Below are 22498 nucleotides of genomic sequence, written 5' to 3' on the forward strand. Positions count from 1 at the left end.
TCTATCCCATCCACACACTACTCCTTTCCCCTGCCGAGTGAGTCACGCCTACCCCGAAAGGGAAATGGCTTAATGGTGTAATAATAATAATAATAATAATTACAATTTTTCAAGTTCAAACAGATGTGGAGTCCTTAAAATTCTTAGTTTATTATATAAAGTCCTAAGAATTATTTCAAATAGTATAAAAGTTTGATCAATTTTCTCTTTTTAAATCTTATTTTTTAATCAGCTATCAGCTTGAGACTTGAAACATCAAATAGTTTGAAATTGGAATTGTTTAATGATAAAAAATCTTTAATTGAAAGCATATATTAAAACATTGAAAATGGTTTAGTTTCATTTTTAAAGCTCATTCAATTATATTGCTTTGACGTAACTATATTTCATACTTTAAAAAATTAAAACCAATGTTCATCTAATTATTTCATTTAAACCTAAAAATAATGTTCAAAATTGTGTGATTTTAAATTTAAACTAGTACAATATTGTAGAAATTTAATATGTCATAACAAAAGTCTGAATAAATTAGTTTTCGGATGTTAATTTGTGTCAAAACCTAATATGTAAATCTCAAGGATGATTTTTAAAGCTTTGAAATTTTTCGACAAAATGAAACTAATAATTAAAAACTAATATTTTCAAAATAAATATATTTGACATTCTACATATTATGTTTTTTTTCAATTTTCTTTTTTAGTTAATACGTTTTTTACTTTATAAAAAAACTACATCACAAAATTTCATTTCTTACTTGAAAATAAGGAGATTTATATTTAGAACAAAGAAAATTTTCTAGATTTTCTAAATGTCTTAAAATATCTGAATTCGCTAAATTCTTTGAATTCCTTGAAACCCTGGATTATTCTGAATTTCCTGAATTCTTCAAATTTTCCTTGAACTTTCAAAATGTTCTGAAATTTCTGAAAGTCGCTGAATACACTAACATCCTTCAATTCCTTGAAAATTCTAAATTTCGTGAATATTCTGAATTGTCAGAATTTCTTGTCTTACCTGGAATTCTTGAATTTCTTGAATATACGGAATTCTTGAATTTCTAGAATATATGGAATTCTTGAATTTCTTGAATATACAGAATTATCTTAATTCTTTGATTTCTCAAAAATCATGAAATATTCCGAATTTCTGAAATTCACTGACTTCTTTAAACCCCCTAAATTCCTGAAATTAGCTGAATACCTGAAATTCTTTAAATTCCATTAATGCTATGAAATTTATAAAATTCTCTAAATTTCTTAAATTCTCTAAATTCTCTGATTTCGTAGAATTTAGGAAGTTTTGGAAAATTCGTATGATTCTCTATATTCTCTAGTATCCTTTATATCCCTTAAGTATTTTAAATGGTTTAGATATTCTCGATTCTCAGTTCTTCTTGAATATTTGAAATTCTCCGAAATCCTTGAATATTTTAAACTTCTGGAATTCTTTGACTTCTTTGAATCCCCCGTAAATGGACTTCCGTTTCCGGCATGAAAGTGTAAAGTAGTGGGAATTGTTGATGCTGAGTTTTTCTGATATTGTGGTGAAATTTGAGGTGAGTCGATTGTGGAAGTGTGCAGAAGGGTGTGGTTGTGAGAGATCTAATTGAGGGAGTGTGAGATTGCAAAGGGGAGGTAGATATTTTGGGGGATTGAGACAGATTTGTGTGGAAGACAGCGAGGATAGATAGAAGCAGGGAAGTATAGAAGGCGGGAAAGTTTGAATTTGATTCGTGACTAGCGGAGCGAGTATCTCCGCAGAAGAAACAGAGTTAGAGCAGGAAGTGTTCAGTATGCCGAAAGAAGAGGTAAAGGAAAGGAAGGCAAGGGGGAAGTATAAACAAAATATAGAAAAGGAAAGATTAAGATCAAATAGCGTAGGGTCAATAGAAGCATTTATCAAAAGGAAGAGAGGGGAGAGGGAAAGCAGTGAAGAGAAGGAAGATATCGGGGCGAGTGTAAAATAACAGAAAATGTTTACATCGCCGCCGGAAAAGCAAAGTTTGGTAGAGAAAGTGATAACAGTAAGGGTGCTGACGGTAGCGGAGATGAAAGTGAAGTGTCGATGAAAGAAGAAAGACTAAAGGAAATTCGAGAAGTGATGATAGAGATAATGGGGATTTATGAAGAAAAGCAGGAGAAAAAGGGAGAGGAATCAAAGAAGGAAATTTGGCGGGAAATGGCTGAAGTTAAGAAAGAAATAAAAAAATGGGAAGAAATCAGGGAAAATTTAGAAAAGAGGATGGAGTCATTGGAGCAAAAACTAGAGAAGCAGGACGAAGTTAATAATACAAAGGTAGAGGAGATAAGAGGTAGGATGAAGAAACTTGAAAGCTCGAACAGGGATTGCGGTGGGGGCGAGAGTGGGAATAAGGAGATAGAAAGGCTGAGAAAAATAGAACAAAGAATAGAAAGGAAAGAGAGGGAAGAAAGAAAATTAAACTTAGTGATAAAGAGTATAAGATTTGAGGGGAAGGAGCTAAAGGAAGGGAAGGACGAAGTACTAGAAAGGATTGATGCTAAGGTAGAGATAGAGGAAATGCGAAATGTGGGAAGGGAAGTGAGAAGAGGGGAGATAATGGTCCTGGTGAAACTAAAGAAATAGGAACATAAGAGGGAGGTGATAACAAAGAAGAGGTTATTATATGGTAGTATAGAGAGAATAGAGGATGATTTGACAAGGGTAGAAAGGAAGATGATGTATAAATTAAGGAAAATAGCGGAAGAGGAAAGAAAAAAGGGAAAGAGAACATGGGTTAAGTATGGGAGAATTCAGATAGATGGAGTATGGTGGGATTGGGATGAAGAAAGGGAACAGATAGTAAGAAATGAGGTGCAGGGGAACTAAAAGAGGATGAAACGGGAGATAGGAAAATAAGAAATAGTAAGAAGGAAAAAAAGATGAGAAACGAAAGTAGAGAAGAATGGAAGATTTGTTACTGAAAGATAGCAGGATTAGAGAGAAAGGATAAGGAGCTTATGAAAAATTTGACACAATGGGATGTAATCATAATGATGGAGACGTGGCTAGATGAAAAGGGATGGGAAAGAGTAAGGGGAAGGTTACCAAGAGGTTCCAAGTGGCAAGTGCAAAATGCAAAAGGAAGAATAAAAAGGTCAGAGCAATGGGAGCAAAGAGGAGATTAAAGAAATGATTGAAGAAAATAAAAAAGAGATTAGGATGATAATAAGTGGGGATTTCAATGCGAGAACAGGAGACCGAGGAGGAAGGGAATGAGGAGAAGAGAGAGGAAGAAAATCCAAAGATAAGGTACTAAATAGGGAGGGAAAAAAGTTTTTGAAGAGCTTGGAGAAATTAGGATTTTATATCTTAAACGAAAATATAGAAGAGGGTGAAAAAGGAGAATATACACACTCAGGAAGGGAAAGGGGAACGGTAATTGATTATGTGATAGTGGATGATGAGGTAAGAGAAGGTTAAGAAACTAGAGGTAGGAGAATATATTGATTTGGATCACTTTCATTTATTAGTGACATTAGAGGGACAAAAAAACAATAGCAATATGAGTAAAAGAGAAGCAAATATAAAAAGTGTCGGAAAAGGGGATTAATCAAGGAAAGGAAACAAACGGTTTAGAGAAAAAATAAGAAATATCAAAATGGGAGAGGGAAATGTGCACGAGGAGATGGGAAAAATGATAGGAGAAATAAAAATAGGATTAGAGTGCACAAACAAAAATAAAATTAGTAAAGGGAGGAATAGAAGTGGCTGGGATGAGGACTGCAAAGAGAAAAAAAAGAGGACAGAAAGGAATTAAGAAGTGGAGAAAAAAAGTAATGGGGAAGAATATAGGAAAAAAAGAAAGAGTATACTGAGTTGTGTTATCAAAAGAAAGAGGAAGAGAATAAAAGGTTCGAGGAAGAGTCGAAGAAGGCTAGGACGGAAGAAGAGGTATAGAAGGTAGTAAATAGAGAAAGGAAGAGAAGAAAAAGAATAAACCAAGATATTGAAATGATAGAATGGAAGAAATATTTTTTGGATTTGCTAGGAGGATTATAGAGAAAAGTTGTAAAGGGAGGAAAATATGGTAGAGAAGGAGATGGGGAAGAGGAAATTTCAAGGGAAGAAATAGTTAAAGTTTTAGGAGTAAAGAAGGATGGAAAGGCACCTGGTATAGATGAGATTCCAAATGAAGTATGGAAATATGGATGGGAGGAATTGGAGGAATGGGCATGGATAATGTCCAATAGAGTATGGAGAGGAGAGGGGTGGCCAGAGTTATGGAAAGAAGGAGTTGTTATACCAATAATAAAGAAAGGCAAGGGCGAGGAGGTAAAAGATTACAGGGGAGTGACGTTGATGCCAACACTGTATAAAGTATATGTAACTATTTTGTCGGAGAGATTGAAGATAGAACTTGAAGAAAAGAAGATCGAGTCACCAAATCAGACAGGGTTTAGAATAGGAATGGGGGTAATAGACAACATATATGTTCTGAACTATCTTGTAAATAAGACAATTAAAAGGGGAAAAGGGGCAGTGATAGCAATTTTCGTGGATTTAAAGGCGGCGTTTGACTCATTAAACCGAGGAGAGATAGAAAAAGTTATGATAAAAAAGGGGATAAGAGAGGGATTAATAAAGAGAGTATCAGAAATTTTTAGAGAGACAAGAAGCAGGGTAAAGGTAGGAGAGCAAATAGGAGATAGTTTCTGGTTGATGAGAGGTGTGAGACCAGGGTGTCCTCTGAGTCCACTTTTATTTAATTTATTAATATCAGACTTGGAAGAAGAAATGAGGAGAAAGGGTTGAGGAGGAGTTTGGATAGGGAAGGAAAAGATATATACACTGGTATAAGCAGACGACATAGTGTTGATGGCAGAGGATGAAGAAGGGATGACGGGATTAATTACAGGATTAGAGAAATACTTAGATGGGAAAAAGCTGAATATAAATGCAGAAAAGTCAAAGATAATAAAGGCTTGGAAAAGGAGGGGGAAGGAAGAAAGAATGGACAGGGAGATGGAATGGAATAAAGTTAGAAGAAGTCAAAGAGTATAAATATTCAGGATATATCTTGCAAACAAATGGAGATCATACAGCTCATATAAGAGAAATGATAAAAAAAAGCAGCAGGGATAATGAAACAGATATGGGGAATAGGAAAAAGAAGGTTAAAAACGATTGGAGAAGGAGAATGTGGTTATTTGATACGCTGGAATGGCCAGTATTAGGTTATGGAGCAGAGATATGGGGATGGAAAGAAAGGAAAGATATTGATGGTTTACAAGAAAGGTATTTAAGGTGGACACTAGGTGCAGACTGGAGGACGCCAGGATATATGGTGAGAGAAGAAGCGCAAAGGGATAAGTTAAGTATTAGAGCGGGAAAGAGGGCATGGAAATTTGAGACGAAGCTGTGGGAGGGAAAGGAAGGGGAGTTGACGAGAAAGTGTTTGATGGAGGTAGAAGAGAGAAGAGGGATGGCGATCGAAATAACGACATGGGAAGAAGAAAGAAGGGAGTTCTTTAATGATAGAGAAATAGAAGACGGGACTGGAGTAAACTATGAAGAATTGGAAAAAAGGGAGAGGGAAAGACAATTAATAGAAAAATAGGGCGCGATTGAAGAATCAAAATACAATAAATGGTATAAGATGATAAAAAAGGAAGGGGTGCCAAAGTATTTAGAAAAGGGATGGGGAGAGAGAAGGTGGACCAGAATAGCAAGATTCAGATTGGGAAACGAGGTGAGTTTGCATTTTATTTTATTCGTGGAAAAACTTCCCCTATGCTCCGCTGGACATCGAAACCTAGTATTCCGATTGCCGGTTGGGTGCTCTACTCTCTAAGCTACCAGAAAGGTCATGATTATGACTCGTTAAAGAAATCCTTGCCTTATGGCATATCTGTAGAAAAAGATTCTTCCTTCGATCTCTCCAGTAGCTCAGTGGGTACAGCATACGCCCGGAAATCGGAAGACTTTGGTTCGATTTTCAGCGGATCAAAGGGGAAGATCTTTTTCCGCAGATAAATTGAATTACAATTTGATAAAAACAAAAATCCTGAATTTGAGGGGTAATATATCGATATTGTAGATACCTATTTAATTTAATGTGATACGTATCTCGTCTAATCGGTCATTTACCAACTCCAGTGATAATACAGATTTTCGATAATAGAATAATTATATACCTATTTGTTATACAATTTATTATTTATTATTTACTGTTTCGATTAACAAATTTAATAATGTCCGAAATCAATGTTAAACACTGCCCGGTTGTCATTTAAAACTGCGCTTATAGTTAACGTTGTCCCATAGAATATGCCCGGATGAAAAATAATTTGAAGAATAAAAAATAATTTAAAGAAATGATGCACTAAAAATTAATAAATTAATACTGATATAAATATTTGAAATTGAACTATTTCACTGTATAACAAATTTAAATTCAAATTTTGCACGATTAAAAAATGTATCAAAAAAAGCATTAAGAGCTAAATGTTTTTGAGGTAGATTTCCAATTATACAAGCAGCACTCAGGGAAATTCCCTCTGTGTCAAAAGGATGCTTTTTGGCAGAAATGAAATTATCTCCTAAATTTACGTTTGAGAGTATTTTCATTTGGCTCCAAAAGAATCTTTTACAGTAAAAATTTTCCTTTGACGACAAATTTCTTCTAGTTTAATAGCTAAATAATTCTATTTGTGGAATAAATGTTTTCGCGTGGTTCAAAACTAAGCAAGTAAGAGGATGGTGCTTTAATTTTAAGGCACTTTCTAAATTAATCTACAAAAAAATATAAAAATTTTGCACAAAAAATAAAACCATGCACTTGAAATAATTATACTTGTTTGGAGTGATCGAACTGTACAATTTAAAGTTGGATTTATTTATTGATATATGATTATTATCTTAGGCTTAAAATAACTACAGCCAAATGTTTCGAAAAAATTTTTTGTTAGACGAAGCCTGTTTTGTTCCCCGCCATGGAGGAACTAGAGCTTTAAGTGGAATCCAAACCACCAGATCCTCGGGAAAGGTACGTAGAAAAATTTCCAGAGGTACTGGTTCAGGGATCGAACCCCGGACATCTGAAGTGAATTCCAAACTCCTTACGAACTGAACCACCAAGGCTTTATTTTATTTTTATTATTATTATTCATATATTGTTAATTGGCAATGCAATATCTTACGCGCATGAAGATTAGTAGTGGTTATTAACAGTAGACTTAATGGGGATTAGAAGATCGCTGAAAAGCGGATCAGCGTGCAACACTTGTTTCGATGATGTGCATTGAGCTTACCTGTATAATACGTAGGATGAGGGTCGTATTCTGGAAATCATACTCTAAGCTGAAGTGGATCTGTCCCACGTTCTCGCTAGGCTCCGAATTATCGATGTACATATCTACCAGGGATATCGATCTGCTCTGAAGAAACGCTTTCTGAAAATAAAATAAATAACTCAGAAAAATGCTATTCAGCCAAAAATTTCTATATTTTAACACCTACATATTAGGGTGGTCGAAATTTATATCTGGCAAAATTCGACTTTTGATTTTCGGTGATCGATCGCGCCGAATTTGTTCGTTTTCCGGAAAAAGAAATTCCACATTTTCAAATCTTGTTATCAAGTTTTTGTAAACTAAAGTATCTTTAACTACTTTTCAATTGTTGAAACCATTATTATTTCTTTGAATTTGTTTGCCCGTAAATCGTAAAAAGACATTATTTTTCGGGATAATAATACATTATATTAATTTCAAAAGTAATATTTCTTATTTAACATATTTAGTAATTATTAAAATAATTGCTTCTTCATAGAACATTGATAAAATTTCAACAAAATATACGAATTTTCAACAGTAACAGATCAATTTTTAATCGAAAACATAGTTAAATTGTTAGTTTGAAAAATTGATTCTTAACTAAAAAAAAATAAATAAATAAAAAAAAAACAATTTTCAACAAAATAGTTCAATTTTAACCAATTGAGATTAATTCCAAATCAAATGTACAAGGTGTCCAGCGATTCTCAAGAACAAAAATCAAGGTATTTTTCAGGTTTTTCAGGTCAAGCAGTCAAGTTTTCCTAGTTCTCCTTTATTCAAATCAAATGATGAAACAGCCGTTTGCTATATATGTGAAAAATAAGGTATTTTATTGTTTGTTCGCCAACAATTTAAAAAAAAAGCGAAACCTAAAATAAAGGAATACGCAATTTTTTGCAAAAATAAGTCGTCTTTAAAGTACTTGAAATCTTTGTGAATTCGTTAAAATTTCTTGAAGTACTCAAAATCTTTGTGAAATATTGAAATTAGTGTGAAATTTTCAAATTTTAAAATAAAATCCTCGAAATATTCGTGAGAGCTTTCTTTAATCTTTGTTCATAGAATTTTGTTTGTTCGTTTGAAATATTTTGGAGTTTTCTCAAATCTATTGAAACCTTTTGAAAAGAAGTTTAACATATTTACAATATTTGTGAAATCTGTCATATTCATTTGAAATCTTGGAAACAATTGAAATCTTTAAAAATCTTTAAATAGCTTAGAACATTTTCAATTCTGGCGTAATGATTCCTTTTTGAAATTTTTGGAATTGTTGTATTATTTTAAAATCTGCATAAAATTTTTATTACATCTTTGAAATATTTGTGAATTATTCCTGAAATCTTTTCTATTTATTTACAATCATTCAAACATTTCTTGTCTGCGTAAATTCTTTTAAAATCTTATTTATTATATTTCTTTTAAAATATTTGAAATATTTGGAAATGTTCAAAATTTTTACAGGCTGGTGTACACGCGTTTTTGAATATTTGAAATCCTTCTCATGTTTAGAAAATATTTTCAAACTCTTTGGGAAAATTTGGTGAAATTTTTAAAATCTTTGTCATTTAAAAATATTTGTGAAATTTTTCTTAAATCTTTTTTGTTCGTTGATATTATTGAATGATATGAAATCTTAGTGAAATCTTTTTAAATCTTCTAACATATCTTGAAAGCTCTTGAAATCATTGCAAATCCAATTTTTTTAAATCTTTGAAATCCAGCGTACTGTACCCTTTTTTAAATCTTTGAAATCCGTGAAATATTTGAAAAATATGCAAAATCCTTCTAAATATTTAAAAATCTTTGTACTATCTTGAAAGTTTTTGAAACCTTTAGTCCATTTTTTTAAATTTTGTGTACATTCAAAAACCGAGTGACCAAACTCTCGAAAAACGCGTTATATAGCCATGGCACATCTTAATCCTAAAACTAAATACAAATGTATACTTTATCATTCTATATTAGCGGAAATGACATTAAAAACTCATAAAATTATTCAAAATATTGAAGACTGTTCACTGTAATCTATAAAATAATTTGTATAGTAAAAAAAAGGTAAAATAAAAAATGAGTGAAAGATAAATCACATCTTGATAAATGAAAAACTTTTCAGTAGCACCATTTGTTTCAAGCGAGATATTTCTTTAATAATAGGATAAAAGATATAAATTACTTTTCGTATTTTCATAAAATATGTGTTTTAAAAGTTTGTTTCAAGGTTCATGTGAAAAATTCAAGGAGATTTTCATCTTTTCAAGGTTTAAAAAAATTCAAACAGAATTCCAGGTTTTCAAAGTTTTCAAGGTCGCTGGCCACCCTGAAATATAATACAGCCCGGGTAACTATTGAAGTCAGGGCGCTTTTGTAATGCTTAGAACTGTTGTTCCAAGCAATTTCTCAGGGGGTGGTCGAGAGACTGCTGTGACTCTCCCCTTCGAAGGGCCACAATACGCGAGTACTCAGTCAAGTATATTGCGCAGTATTATGCTTGAACCCTAGTACAATTTTTAGCTAGAGGTAGTTGATTTTTCTTGTTAGGTTCTATTATTTCAGTTTGCATATAAGAGAGAAAGGAGAGAAAGTTTCTTGAAAGCATAAGAGAAAATTGTTTAAAACTTATCGTGAAGAACCTTACTAAATGTTATCTAAGTTCATAATGTCACTTCTGGCGGCCCTCTCCATTCTCCCCCTGCTACCTACCGTACTTTTTAGCGTGAACTGTCTCCCCCCAAATTTGTAGCTTAGTTTATGGACGGCCCCGAAAGGGAAGTTATTGGGGCAGAGGGGAGTGAAAATAAGGGAGAGCAAGCGAGGGTGAGAGGGTGGGAGGAGGGAAAGGCAGGGAAATGTGCTAAAATGCCCTCGATTCCACTTCCATGACTTCCGCACCCCTTATTTCCCCTCTTCTTATTTCCTCTCCCTCAACGAAACGGTCCTTATATACCAACCAGCAAAATTGTCACTGCTTGTGAGAAACGACCAGTGCTGAGCCAAAAATTGCTGGTGCCCCAAGGGATATTTCATTTTCTTACTTCAACGTCGAATATTTTTTTTAATGTTTCATTTAAATTTTATTTTATAACCATCTCATTTGATTATTTTTAATGTTAAGAATATTTATTTTATGAATTCACTTTAAATTTATTAATGTATATTCGCGTCCGAAGTTCAGTACACATTTACTTTGTGTGAGTTTTATAAGTGCTGAAAGATTGATAATATGAGTAATATAAATATTTTTCTCTAAAATAAATTGAAAAATACAAATAAAAAATTAATTGTAATTGAAGTCCAAAAAATCCATTTTGTTAGTTACAAAAGAATATATTGCATCCATTTTTTTTCTTTTTCCTACTCTTAAAATATAAAACTTAAAAAGTGAAATATTTGTTTAAATATGAAACTATTTGGCACAAAATAACCTTTCTGTTAAAAAATAATATTTTTGAGTTGAAAACTCCACATTTTTGTAAAAAATTATTGTTTTTGGTTGAAAATTACCTCTTTTGTTGACAAATAATATATTTGGGTTAAAAATTTAACTGTTCCGTCGGCGAAAATTTTGATATTCTAGGTATAACTCCAGGATATTCAAATGCCCCAAGTAGCATACAGAAAATCAATTTATATTCTACTTGGGACATTTGAATATCCCGGAAACGTCCCAGGGATATTCTAGATATCTTAGGGCTATCCCTGGCATATCCAAATTTCCGCCTTTCAGGGTATCCGACGGGTTATCCCTGGGATATCCTTGGGACAACCTGGGAGATAAATGGAATCAATTGGGATATCCCGGTATATCCTATTAATGTGAGGATTGATGATTAATCTTATCGGCTTTAAAATTCAACAATTTTGTTGAAAAATAATGTATTTTCTTGAAAATTCGTCTTTTTTTTAGCAGAACAATAATCTTTTTCGTAGAAAATGTATTTTTTTTTGGTTGAAAGATTAACCATTTAGTTATAAGATAACTTCTTCTCTTTTTTTTACAAAAAGAGCATAAAAGAATATCTTGATTATGCATGTGTGTTCAAACATTAAAATAATAATATAAATAACAAAGTTTATACGTCATCAAAATGAAAATTTTTGTCAAATAAAATGCAACAAAATAATTTTTATTTTATGAACTGTCTGAAGTTGTAATTTACAGTTTAATGTCAAAAAAGTGTTGTTAAGAAATGATCTAATTTCAAAAAGTTGTGTAAATTATTACACAGTTTAAAAATTTCTCAGTTTTTATTAGCTACATCTGTTAAAAAATAAAATATTCGAAAATGAGATTCAAAGAATAATTCTTTTCGTTCAAAAATATTTTCGTATGTAAGTGATACAAATCCATAGAAATTTTGCTCTTCAACTAGTTCTTTTCTAATCTCTCAAAAATAAACTTAAAAAATCCGTTCCGCTTCTTATTTAGTCTAGAATACTTTACATACAATGCAAAAAAATTAATAAAAATCAGACAAAAAAAGTTGGGCAGAACAATATACATATTTTATTTTTAGTGTAATGACATAACCTAAAATTGAAATCAAACTGAAGTTTGACTAATAATCATTCACTGTTAAATAGTTAGTGATGGTGACTGACTAATTTGAATCTTAATCGGTTTTTCAAAAACTTATTCCAATTGAAAGAGATCCCAAAAATTAATTTTGGAACTATATCATATTAACGAATTTTTAAAATTAATATTATTTTGGGAGTATTAATCTGCTATAGATTTTATGCCTAGGAAATAAAAATCCATTCACTTCTTTTGAATGGGTTTCGAGGGCTTTTGTATTCCGTATCTGTCACTGGAATCCCAGATTGCCGCCGATTGGTTTTCTAAATACAGTCGTTATAATTTTTTTGACCAACCTATATGTCGCAAAAGCCTTTAGAAAAAATCGTGTGAAATATGGCAGCTTAACCTGAAAAAAGTTGGTCTCATTCAAGAAGTAGAAAACCGGTTCATTGTGACCTTGCTTGAAATGGTAATTGCAGTGCATGGCAGATTCAAAACTTCTTGAGAAAATGACCGATTCACATAGTCGCAAACCGATTCAGTTTTAACAATCAGACTCTGCAAATGACAGATATGCAATTGATAGACTCGTCTTTTAATTAATATTTAATAATATATTTATTAATATCTCACATTTTAAGAAAAAACTTGCGTAACTGACTTCACGATTACAGTCTATTTTCTCATAACTGAAAATGTTAAATTCCACCTAAACGACAATGCCACTTACGTCAGATTTTCCTTAGTGCGATAGATATGAAGTTTATTATCATTTCAATACACCTTTTAGTTTTAATTAGAAAATAATTATTAATTAATAATTAATTATAATTATAAACTTAATATTGTAAAAAATAAAACAAACCTAGCTCAGCGACTAAAACTGTTTGAAAGTGCAGATGTTATAATCTCGCCCCCCCCCCCCCCCCCCCCCCCCCCCCCCCCCCCCCCCCCCGGAATAAAAATTCTTTGATTTGAGTTCGACTTGGATTGCCCCCAATCAAGACATGCTGAAGTCAAAAAGTTCGACTTGAGCATATCGCAATTTTGAGACGGAGCCAGACTTCAATTTATGTCTTGACAAGTTTTGATGTCTTGAACACATAAATTTATCTATTGAGTCGAATTTGTATGGCTCCAACACCTCCCGGTTTATAACTTCGAGCGTATACCTGCCCTAACAAAAAGGATAATTCTGACAGTTATAAAAGCTAATTTTTGTTAATGGTTAAACAATCTTGTATATTTTTATAGAATTTATATATTAAATCAACTTATTTACTAATTGTTATTTGTATTATACTTGTTTGACGATAATATCGAAAATGCTGTTTGTTTTTACGTATTTCTAACGGCTTAGAAGATCCTTCTCGGAAGTTACAATTTTTATTTATTTGAAGAAAATTTTTAAGGGTTATACTCGTTCAGCCTTGAGTCAAGTAAACGTCGTCTTAGCCAAGACAAGGCTCGATTTAAGACAAGTAAACGCCTTTTTACCTGTCGTGGCCATTAAAGTAAGATGAAAGCCTATGTCTCGACTGAGTTTTGAGACGCAGCCAGAAATCGATGTTTTGGAGACGAACTCAAGACATAACCAAGTCGAACTCAAATCGAAGCATTTTTACTCGGGTGGTTACGCCTTAAATCTCAACTTTACTGTTCGAAATTGTACATCTTCAGTGTACTTTTTTCCGTATATAATATAACAATAATACATGAAAAAGTTAAGGTCGAATCCGAATATATAAAATGTCAATAAATAAATCATTTTAGTTAATAAAAAACTTAGTTATTTAAAAAATTAATCATTTTTTCTTTTTTTAAGAGATGATTAAAACGACATCAGCTTGAGAAGAGTATCAAATTATTAGACATAATTGGATCTGTTATAATCTGCACACCGAACTCAAGCAGTTTATCAAAACGTTCCTAGGACTCGTAAAGGACTGGAAACCGGCTGTACAGTCGACAAAACGAATATTGTGTAACCAACGTGACTTAACTGGGTCTTCTAGTACCAAGTCCTCAAGTAATCCTTTCAATGTTTGATGAGAAACTATAGCATGAGTCTAAAACTATTCTCTTTGAAATGTTCAAGAACTTTCTATTCCATTAAGCCATTCGAAAACTTACAATTCTTTAAACCTTTGAAAACTTTTTACGACTTTTCCAGATTAATTGAAATATTACTACAAAAGAACTAAATTTGTCAAAATATTACTTCTCCTAGAAAATGAACTAAAATATACCTGTTTAATTAAAGAAGCAATCATTTGTTTATTATTAATACTCAACTTAAATATTAAATACTTAACAAACAAATCAAAGCATTCGAAGCATTAGAACTCTTCTCAATCTTAAGTATCCAAAATTAAAATTAAATAATTTTTTATTCATTAATTTATCAAACAATTTTATTGGACTTTTTTCGAACTTTGGATTCTTTTTAGTGTTCAATGCCCCCGCGCAGAAAATCCTTATATCTTCAGTCAGGTGTCGATCCGTCGCACTTTTTTGCAAGGAGTGAAAATGACGGCAAATATGTGAAGAAGAAGAGAGAAGGGAATGTAGGGAAAGTTATGGGAGATTAGGGTATATGATGCTAAATGAGAGGAAGGAAAGCAGACCAAGTTAGGGGTAAAGAAATGTGGGAAATTAGGTGTCGTAATGTCAAGAAAGTGAGGGGAAAATAGGAATGGTGAAAGGAGAAGACATAAGGGGACTGGGGCAATGTAAGGAATGTGATGTTAAATTAAAGGAGGGAAAGTGGCGGAAGCAAAAGTAAATGAGGGCTGGGAATGTAGGAGAAATTAGGAGAGAGCGAATAAATTAAGTAGGGGAAATGCAGAAAAAAGTGAAGATTAATGAGGAAAGGGAAAGTGAGAGAAGTGAGGGTGGGAAAATTAAAAGGAAATGGAGGATAAAACGTAGGTCAAATAAAGGCAAATTAGAAAAGGAAAGAAGGGCAAATAAGGGGTAGATAGTAGGAGAAGTGAGGAGAGCTAAAGTAAGGGAGTGGGGTGAGGAAAAGTAGAGGAAATTAGGGGAAGTGGGTGATGTAAAGTAGGTGATGTAAAGTAGAGGGAATAAGGAGAGAAAGAGTTAGGTAAGTTAGAGGTGGGGAAATAGGCGTAATTAAGGGTGGTCACATAGGAACAGTAAGGAAAAACGAAGGGTAGGGAAATGCAGGTAAATGAGGGCAATATAAAGGAAGCGGAAATGTGTAGAGGGAAAATTAGGCTAGAAAAGGCAGAGGCAATGAAAGGAACTAAGGGGGAATATGGGAAGTAGAAGCAGGGGAAATAAGGAAATGAGAAGTAGGGCAAATAGGGGGAATGAGAGAAGGGGAAGTGAAGAAAACAAGGGAAATTCGGGGTGGAAGGTAGTAGTATGAGTAAAGAAATAAGCGGAAATAAGTAGAAAATATGTAGGGAAAGTAACGGGAAATGAGGGAAGGAAAATTTGGGGAAATAAGAGAAAGGGACGTAGGGAAAATGAGGAAAGGAAAAATAGGCGGATTAAAGGAAATTAAAGGAGAGGAAATGAGAGAAATACGGGGAAGTAATGGAAGGCTAAGCAGAGGAAGTGAGGGTAGGATGAGTACGCGAAGTGATATGAAATAAGGAGTGGATTATGGAAAATAAGAAAATGGTAGTAGGGGGGGGGGGGGGGGGGGGGGGGGGGGTCGAATGTAGGGCGCCTGCTGTGATTGATTTTTTCTTATCTAAAAAGAGCTTAGCTTTTTTTGTATTTTAATAATGTCAAGTTACAAAAATGGACATATTATTGAACATATTTTTGAATGATTCAGGGGACTTAAAGGATTTAAACATATTTCCAAGGATGAATTAAATTACAGAGGATTTCAGCAAATTTAAAGGAAATTCAAGGAATTTCTAAGGATTTAAATTATTTTAAGAAATGTTAAAGGCTTTTAAACGTGTTATTGCTAATAAATACGAAAAATTTTCATAAACTTCCTAAATCTTTTAAAAGCCTAGCATCATAAACCGCTTGCTACGCGCGAGTGTAACTTTATGATTTCAGGGAAAAAACAGTTTTTAACTTTTTAATAAAAATTAAAATTTTCAACAAGTATTTTTATTTAAGTTGATTTGTTTCACGCATTGAAATAATTTGATTATCTTAAGCTTTCAAAAAAGATTACATTTTCTAAAAAATTATTCCAACTAAGAAGATTAATTTTGTAATAAAAAAATGCGAATTTTCAATAAAAAGTTATATTTTCAAGCAGGGGTGAATTTTTAACTAAAATTATTAATCTTTAAACAAAACATAAAAAGAATTGTCAGCAAAATTTTTAATCCTCAATCAAAGCTAAATAGTTTTTAAACAAGAACATTAGTTTTCTGCTAAAAACAGTGAACTGTTAATACAATACTAATTATTCCAAAAATCTTTAAAAAATGTATTCCCTTGAAACTTTTCAGAATTCTAAAGACCTCCCAAAGTCTTTTTAGAGATGTTTGGAAATCTTTCAAACTTAGAATTAATCTTTAAGAAGAAAAGCTAAATCATTTGAAATCTTCTTGTGGGTACCGACAATGATTTTTTACTGGTACCGTCAATGTATACATTTTTTAAATTGAAATATTTTAAGTTTTTGCTCATAATTTAATTATTCTTATGCCTTTCAAAGTATCTCGTTCAAATATGCCTAAGTATTTTTAAGTGGTTTTGTAAGATTTTCGACAATTTCAGTAATTTTATTCAAAAGAATTGAGCGATTTCTAAGATTTAAAAAGATTTTCATATATTTTAATAAATCTCCACAAACTTCAATGGATTTTAAATATTTAAGGGTATTCGAAAAGGTTTCAAGGAATTTTTAGAAACTTACACATCTTTTTTAAATTTTCCAAGAAATTTCCCAGGATTTTTATAATGTACCATAAGACCATATTACCATATTTTAAGGAATTTTTCAAATGGAAAATTTTCGGATATTCAAGGATTTTTAATAGGATTTAGAATAATTGAAGGGTTTATAATTTTTTTATTTTAAGGACCACATGAAAAGTGTTGTTAAAGACGGCAGTATCCGCACAAAACCGACGGAACAACACTAAGATAACAAACTATGCATGCACAAACTTTTAACGTTTCTAATTGAACATTTAACAATTGACAAACTTCGAAAGAAATACTTGCGGATGAAAAATTTTAAGCTAAAAAACTTCAGTTTCCAATTCACAATAATTACACTATTTTATAATTGCGCATTTAAAATTTTCCTTTAACAAAAAAAAACTAATTGTCAGTTTCACTGTCAAAATTAAAGAGCTTTAAATATTTTAAACCTGAAAAGTTTAAATATTCTAAAGAGGTTAAAAATTATATGTCAAATGGAAAACTTCTAAAATTGATGAATGCTTCAATCACATTTGATCCAATAAATCTACTGAAAAATAAATTATTCCAAACGTCGTAAAATTGATGAATTCGGATCGTAAAATTGAGTTTTTCAAAATTAATAATTTTCAAATTGTGAATCACACTTTTTTAAAACTCGACATTTTAATCTAAAGTGCAAAAGTAATAACTTGAAAATACACTAAAGAGAAGAAATGAATTCAATGTTCATAATTGCTTAACAAAATATTGTTTAAATGCTTCACATTTAAAAAATAAAAGTTTAATTTCATTTTAATTTACGATTCTGAGCCAACTTGTTGATGTATGCATTCATGGAACCAACTTGTTGATACGATATTGTGAATCGTTGAGTATGAATGGTTTTCACGTCGTTTACAATTATTTATCCCCTGAAATGTAATTCTAGAAAATGTAAAGGCTACTGAATCCGACTTCTTTTTTAAAATTCTTCTTCTAAATACTGCATTTTTATTATTAAAGGATACTAATAAAGGATTTTTACGACTATCAATTTTAGAAAATCGTTTTTGATTAAAAAGTTCGAACCATAACAACAGTCAATGAAAAAATCATAATTAAAGAATTATTAAATAATATCATAAAAAAATACCAATAAAACTTCTAATCGAATTATCGGTGCTCGTTTATTTCGAATCAGAATTTCCGTGCTGCTAAAATTGAAAGTAAATATATAAATTCTCTTTTGCGGTGGAATATCGTTTTTCATTAAATTTCTGCGAGAATAGGTTTCAGACTTTGGCATTTAATTGTTGTTTGCTATAACGATACTGTTTAAAAAAATGTTACGCTTTAGCTGGTAGCACCAAGTGCGTCAAATGGCTTTAATGAATCGATGAACCAACCAGGCATATCGCACAAATTAAGTATCAATATGAAAAAAATATGCATGAAAATATTATTCAATACAGAATTAATAAACAAACATATATAAAAACGTATTATTTAGACGGCAAAAAGGGCCTAATTCATTTGGAAAAATTTTCTTTTTCGGCCGAAAAAGTGACCAATATTCTTTTGAATTTGAAAGAATAAAATAAAAGTTATGAAATTTTCAAGTAAATTTAAGCGAATTTAGAGAAAATTCCAAAAATTGAAGTATTAAATTAAATTAAATTTTAGTAAATTCGATAGAATTTAAGAAGAATGGGTGTTATTCAACTAAATTCATGAAAGAATAAGGTGTATTTTCTATTAATTCAAGTGAATTTCTTGTGATTAAAGGAAATTGAAAACAATTCCAGGAAATGGAAAAATTCAAAATATTGCAATAATTTTATTAATCTTTGTTTTAATTTAGAGGAATTCAAGAAAACTCAACAGATCTTGATAAGATGCCCAAGAATGCAAAGTAAATTTAAAACACTTCAGGGTAAATTAAGTTAAAAGCAGTTAGGAGATTTTAAAAGAATTATCACTTTTTTTAAAATGAAGAATAAATTAATAAGAATTCAGGCTGAATTCCAAATTAATTGAAATGAGTCGAACAATATTTGAAAAAAACCAAAATATTATATTGATTTCAGTAAAATTTAATTGAATTTAGAACAGTTCAATATAATTTAATGAAATTCTTAAAAACATATAATCGAACTAGATTTTGGAAACAAAAAAATTGCATTTAAATGGAGTAAATTAGGAGTGAACAGAATTCAGGTTGAATAAAACAGAACTTAACTGAATTTGAAAAAAAAACGAGAAGAACTAAATAAAATTCGATGAAATTCATAAAAATTTAAGGTCAAATAAAAAAAATACAAAAGAATTAAGAACAATTAAAAAATATTTAAAAAATTGATTCAATTAATTAAACATGGAATTTTAAAATTCTAAGGGATTGAAACAATTTTAGAAAATGCTTGTAAATTCAAGGTAAGCTTAAAAGACTGCAGGGTAAATTGACAAAAAGCAAGAAAAAAATGAATTGAATAACATTTAGTAAATTCATTAAAATTAAAGTAAATTAAAAAATGTATACAACGCGAAGAATTCAAGGTGAGTTTGAAAGACTTTAGGGTGAACTCAAAAAAGTACAAAAAATTAGACGAATTGAACAAAATGATAAATGTTGTGTTGTTGTAAATTTTAACCAGAATTACCAATATCAGATTAATTGAGTTGAAACTCAACATTGTTATTCGCAATAACCTATATAATATGTTAATTATTATTTTTAAATCACCTATACAAGTCTGTTTTATCGGATCGCAAAAACTTCCATGAGTAAAAGTTAAGGTTGTTAAGTTTTTGGAGCTAATTATGATTTTTTTCAGTTTTGTGAACAAAAATTGTTTCTAATTTATAAAATACTATTTCCTACTGATAATTAGATATTTACATATATTCTTTGAACAATATATTATTGTTTCAACAATTTCATCTTAGAATAGGTTTTAGTAAGTGGCGGGTTTTCCCTAATTTTTTGTACTTATTTTTGACTTTTCAGTTAGATTGAGGCAATCATCAATTAAATGTAACAGAAATAATTGTTTAAACAATTTATTATCATTTATAATAATTATCTCTTGGAACAATAATCGGAGGTTGCGTTTTTTCCTGCATTCTTCTACATTTTGTCTACATTTTAGTTATAGTGTGGTAGTCATTATTCAAATAAAAAAAAAATTGTTTAAAAAATTTATTGTCATTTATAAATGCCCCCTCTTATATTTTTGTTAGAAATCTGCGCTTTTATCTGCAGTTTTAAATTTTTGGTTTGAATTTTTAGGTATTGAGATAATAATTAATGCGAGTTAAAAAACAGAATTGTTTAAGCAAATGATTATGATTTTTAACTATCTTCTCTTAAAGTGATGCAAAAAAGTTGCGGATATTTCTGAAACTTTCAGGTTTTGTTTGATTTTTCAGTTAAAAACAAAAAATTAGTAACAATATAAATTCGTACATAAAAGCTTTTAGTAAGTATTCTTTTTATTAGTTATAAAGTACAATGAACTGCCTCAACAATTAGGTTCATTAAATTGTATTAATTATTATGTTATTGAGTGAAAAATTAATGAAAAGTGGAAAATTAAAACAAAAACGCAAAAACCTAGCTAATTACATAAAAGAAAAAAAGCAATTTTCCAGCATTATTTACAGATATTATTATTTAGAATAATAATGAATGAATGTTTTGAATAATTATCTTTATTATCTTAAATTAATTATTACCTCACTCTAAGCGAAAAGTTGACAAAAACTGAAAATTTTCGGAAAAAGCGGATATTATCTGGCGCTACTGTAAGAAAAGATATTTATAAATATTAATTTAATTAAAGAGTAATGAATAATTGCAAATTTTTATAAAAACTGCAACTTTATAGCATTATTATGAGAGAATAGAATTGTAAATCATAATGCATTGATTAAATAATCATTTCTATTACATTTAATTGATTATTGACTCGCTTTAAATGAAAAATTTAAAATAAATTTAAGTGTACGGAAAAACTGCGACTTTATAATTCTATTATATGATCAATAATAATAAACTGTTTGAACAATTATTTTTGTTAAATTTAATTGATTATTGGTTCGCTTAAACTAAAAAAATGAAAATAAGTTGAAAAATAGGGAAAAGCCCTAGACTTTCTAATTATCTTCCAAGCAAAAATTGTAGTATTTAGTCTATTGGAAACAATTTGTATAAAACAATTCTATTTACCGTCAGAAACTCGCAAAACCTAATTTTTCGCTCATGTGATTTTCAGTGGTCCTAATATTGACGATTTTGAATAACATTTAAAAAAGCGTTTATTTTCTTATGGAAAATACGTCTTAAACTTCATCGTGCTTGCAAAATCTCTAAATATACTTGTTTTTCAACAACAAAAAAAGCATTAATTTTCTTGTGGATTCGAACAAATTCGTGGTGAGAGATGCATGACAAAAACATTTCAAAGCATTTTGGGACCACCCTATCGTGTGGTAGCCCCGTTTATTAAAGTAGAAGATAATCTTTAGAAATTAAAATTATAATTAAAGAACATCTTAAGGGATGAGTGACTTACCGATGGATGTTCTCCTTTCACATTTTGAAGTTGCTTGTTTTGCAGTCCTGCGGTAGGAGTTCGTGGTTCACTTGCCCCGACGACACCACCCGCAGGTACACCACTACCCCCCGCCGGCGATTTGCTGCCAGGATTAGCAGTTGTTCTGAAAAAACATGATAAGTTAGATTTTAAAATACTTTTTGCTATAGAGTTGAAACATTAAACGTATAAATTACACAGGACAACAAAAAAAGAGTGAAAGGTTCCTTAAACCAGACCAAGTACGACAAAAAATACTTTGAGGCGGACAGTTGAAACTCCACGACACCACATCTCAATAACCCATCACCTTTCAACTTGTAACCCTATAACTGCAATACCATATGACCCTAGAATGCAACAGTAAATGTACTTATATGTAAGATTTGAGTTTCAAGTCTGACAGATTTTCCGTGTGTCGACATTCAGGGCACCTCCACGCGGAGTCGGTGGACTATTTGAGAATTGTGACAAGCGAGGGGACTCACGTAAAACAAGCACCCCAAAGGGAACAGAAGCCTTGCTGCATTGACGTCGTTGTTCCTGAGTATCGTTAAAATTAGGTTATTACAATGTAGGAAAACTTAACCTTATTAAATATTTGAATTTCAGTTTTGAAAACCCAAAGTTTATGAGAAATAAGATTAAATAAAGCTCTTTGAAAATTGCGAGAGGCGATAGGACTCACATAAATCAAGCACGCCAAGGGGAACAGAAGCCTGCTGCGTCCACGTCGTTGTACCTGGGTATCGCTAAATGTAGGTTATTACGATGCAGGAAATCTTGATCTTATTGAGTATTTGAATTTTAGTTTTGGATACCCAAGGTTTATGAGAAATAAGATCAAATATTTGGTTTCAACTTTCTACAAATGTATTTATGGGCATGTGGAGTTAAGAAATGGAATTCTACATGATTCGGAGTTATATTGATACATGCAATTTTCTTAGCATACACTTCAGGGATATAGAGGTTATGGCTTTTAATGTTACGAAGTGGCGGACGTATGGAATTATAAAGCTAAAACTCTCTAGGATTGAGGTTGGAAATTTGTTTGTGAGGTGTTTTGTATTTTGCTGCATCTTGAGTTTGTAGTTTAATGGGTTTTGAGACTTATGAGTTTGGAGGTTATAAGTTTTGAGGTTATGCCTTATAGGGTCATAGATTATCGATCTCAAGGTTTTTGCGCTACAGGGTCGTAGCCAGCCGTAGGGCCTGACTCCCCCCCCCCC

General features: G+C 31.3%; 1 protein-coding gene across 1 annotated transcript in view; it reads right to left on the reverse strand.

Annotated features, from left to right (window-relative positions):
- Positions 1-22498, reverse strand: part of LOC117177185 (synaptotagmin-7) — an 858402-nt gene that overhangs the window by 121319 nt on the left and 714585 nt on the right. Inside the window, exons 5-6 of the mRNA XM_033367709.1 lie at positions 21246-21390; positions 7272-7412 (exon numbers count right to left, since the gene is read on the reverse strand). Of these exons, the coding sequence (XP_033223600.1) occupies positions 7272-7412; positions 21246-21390 (286 nt within the window). The remainder of the gene's footprint in view (positions 1-7271; positions 7413-21245; positions 21391-22498) is intronic.

Source organism: Belonocnema kinseyi, chromosome 7 (genome assembly GCF_010883055.1).
Source record: "Belonocnema kinseyi isolate 2016_QV_RU_SX_M_011 chromosome 7, B_treatae_v1, whole genome shotgun sequence".
NCBI classification, from domain to species: Eukaryota; Metazoa; Arthropoda; class Insecta; order Hymenoptera; family Cynipidae; genus Belonocnema; species Belonocnema kinseyi.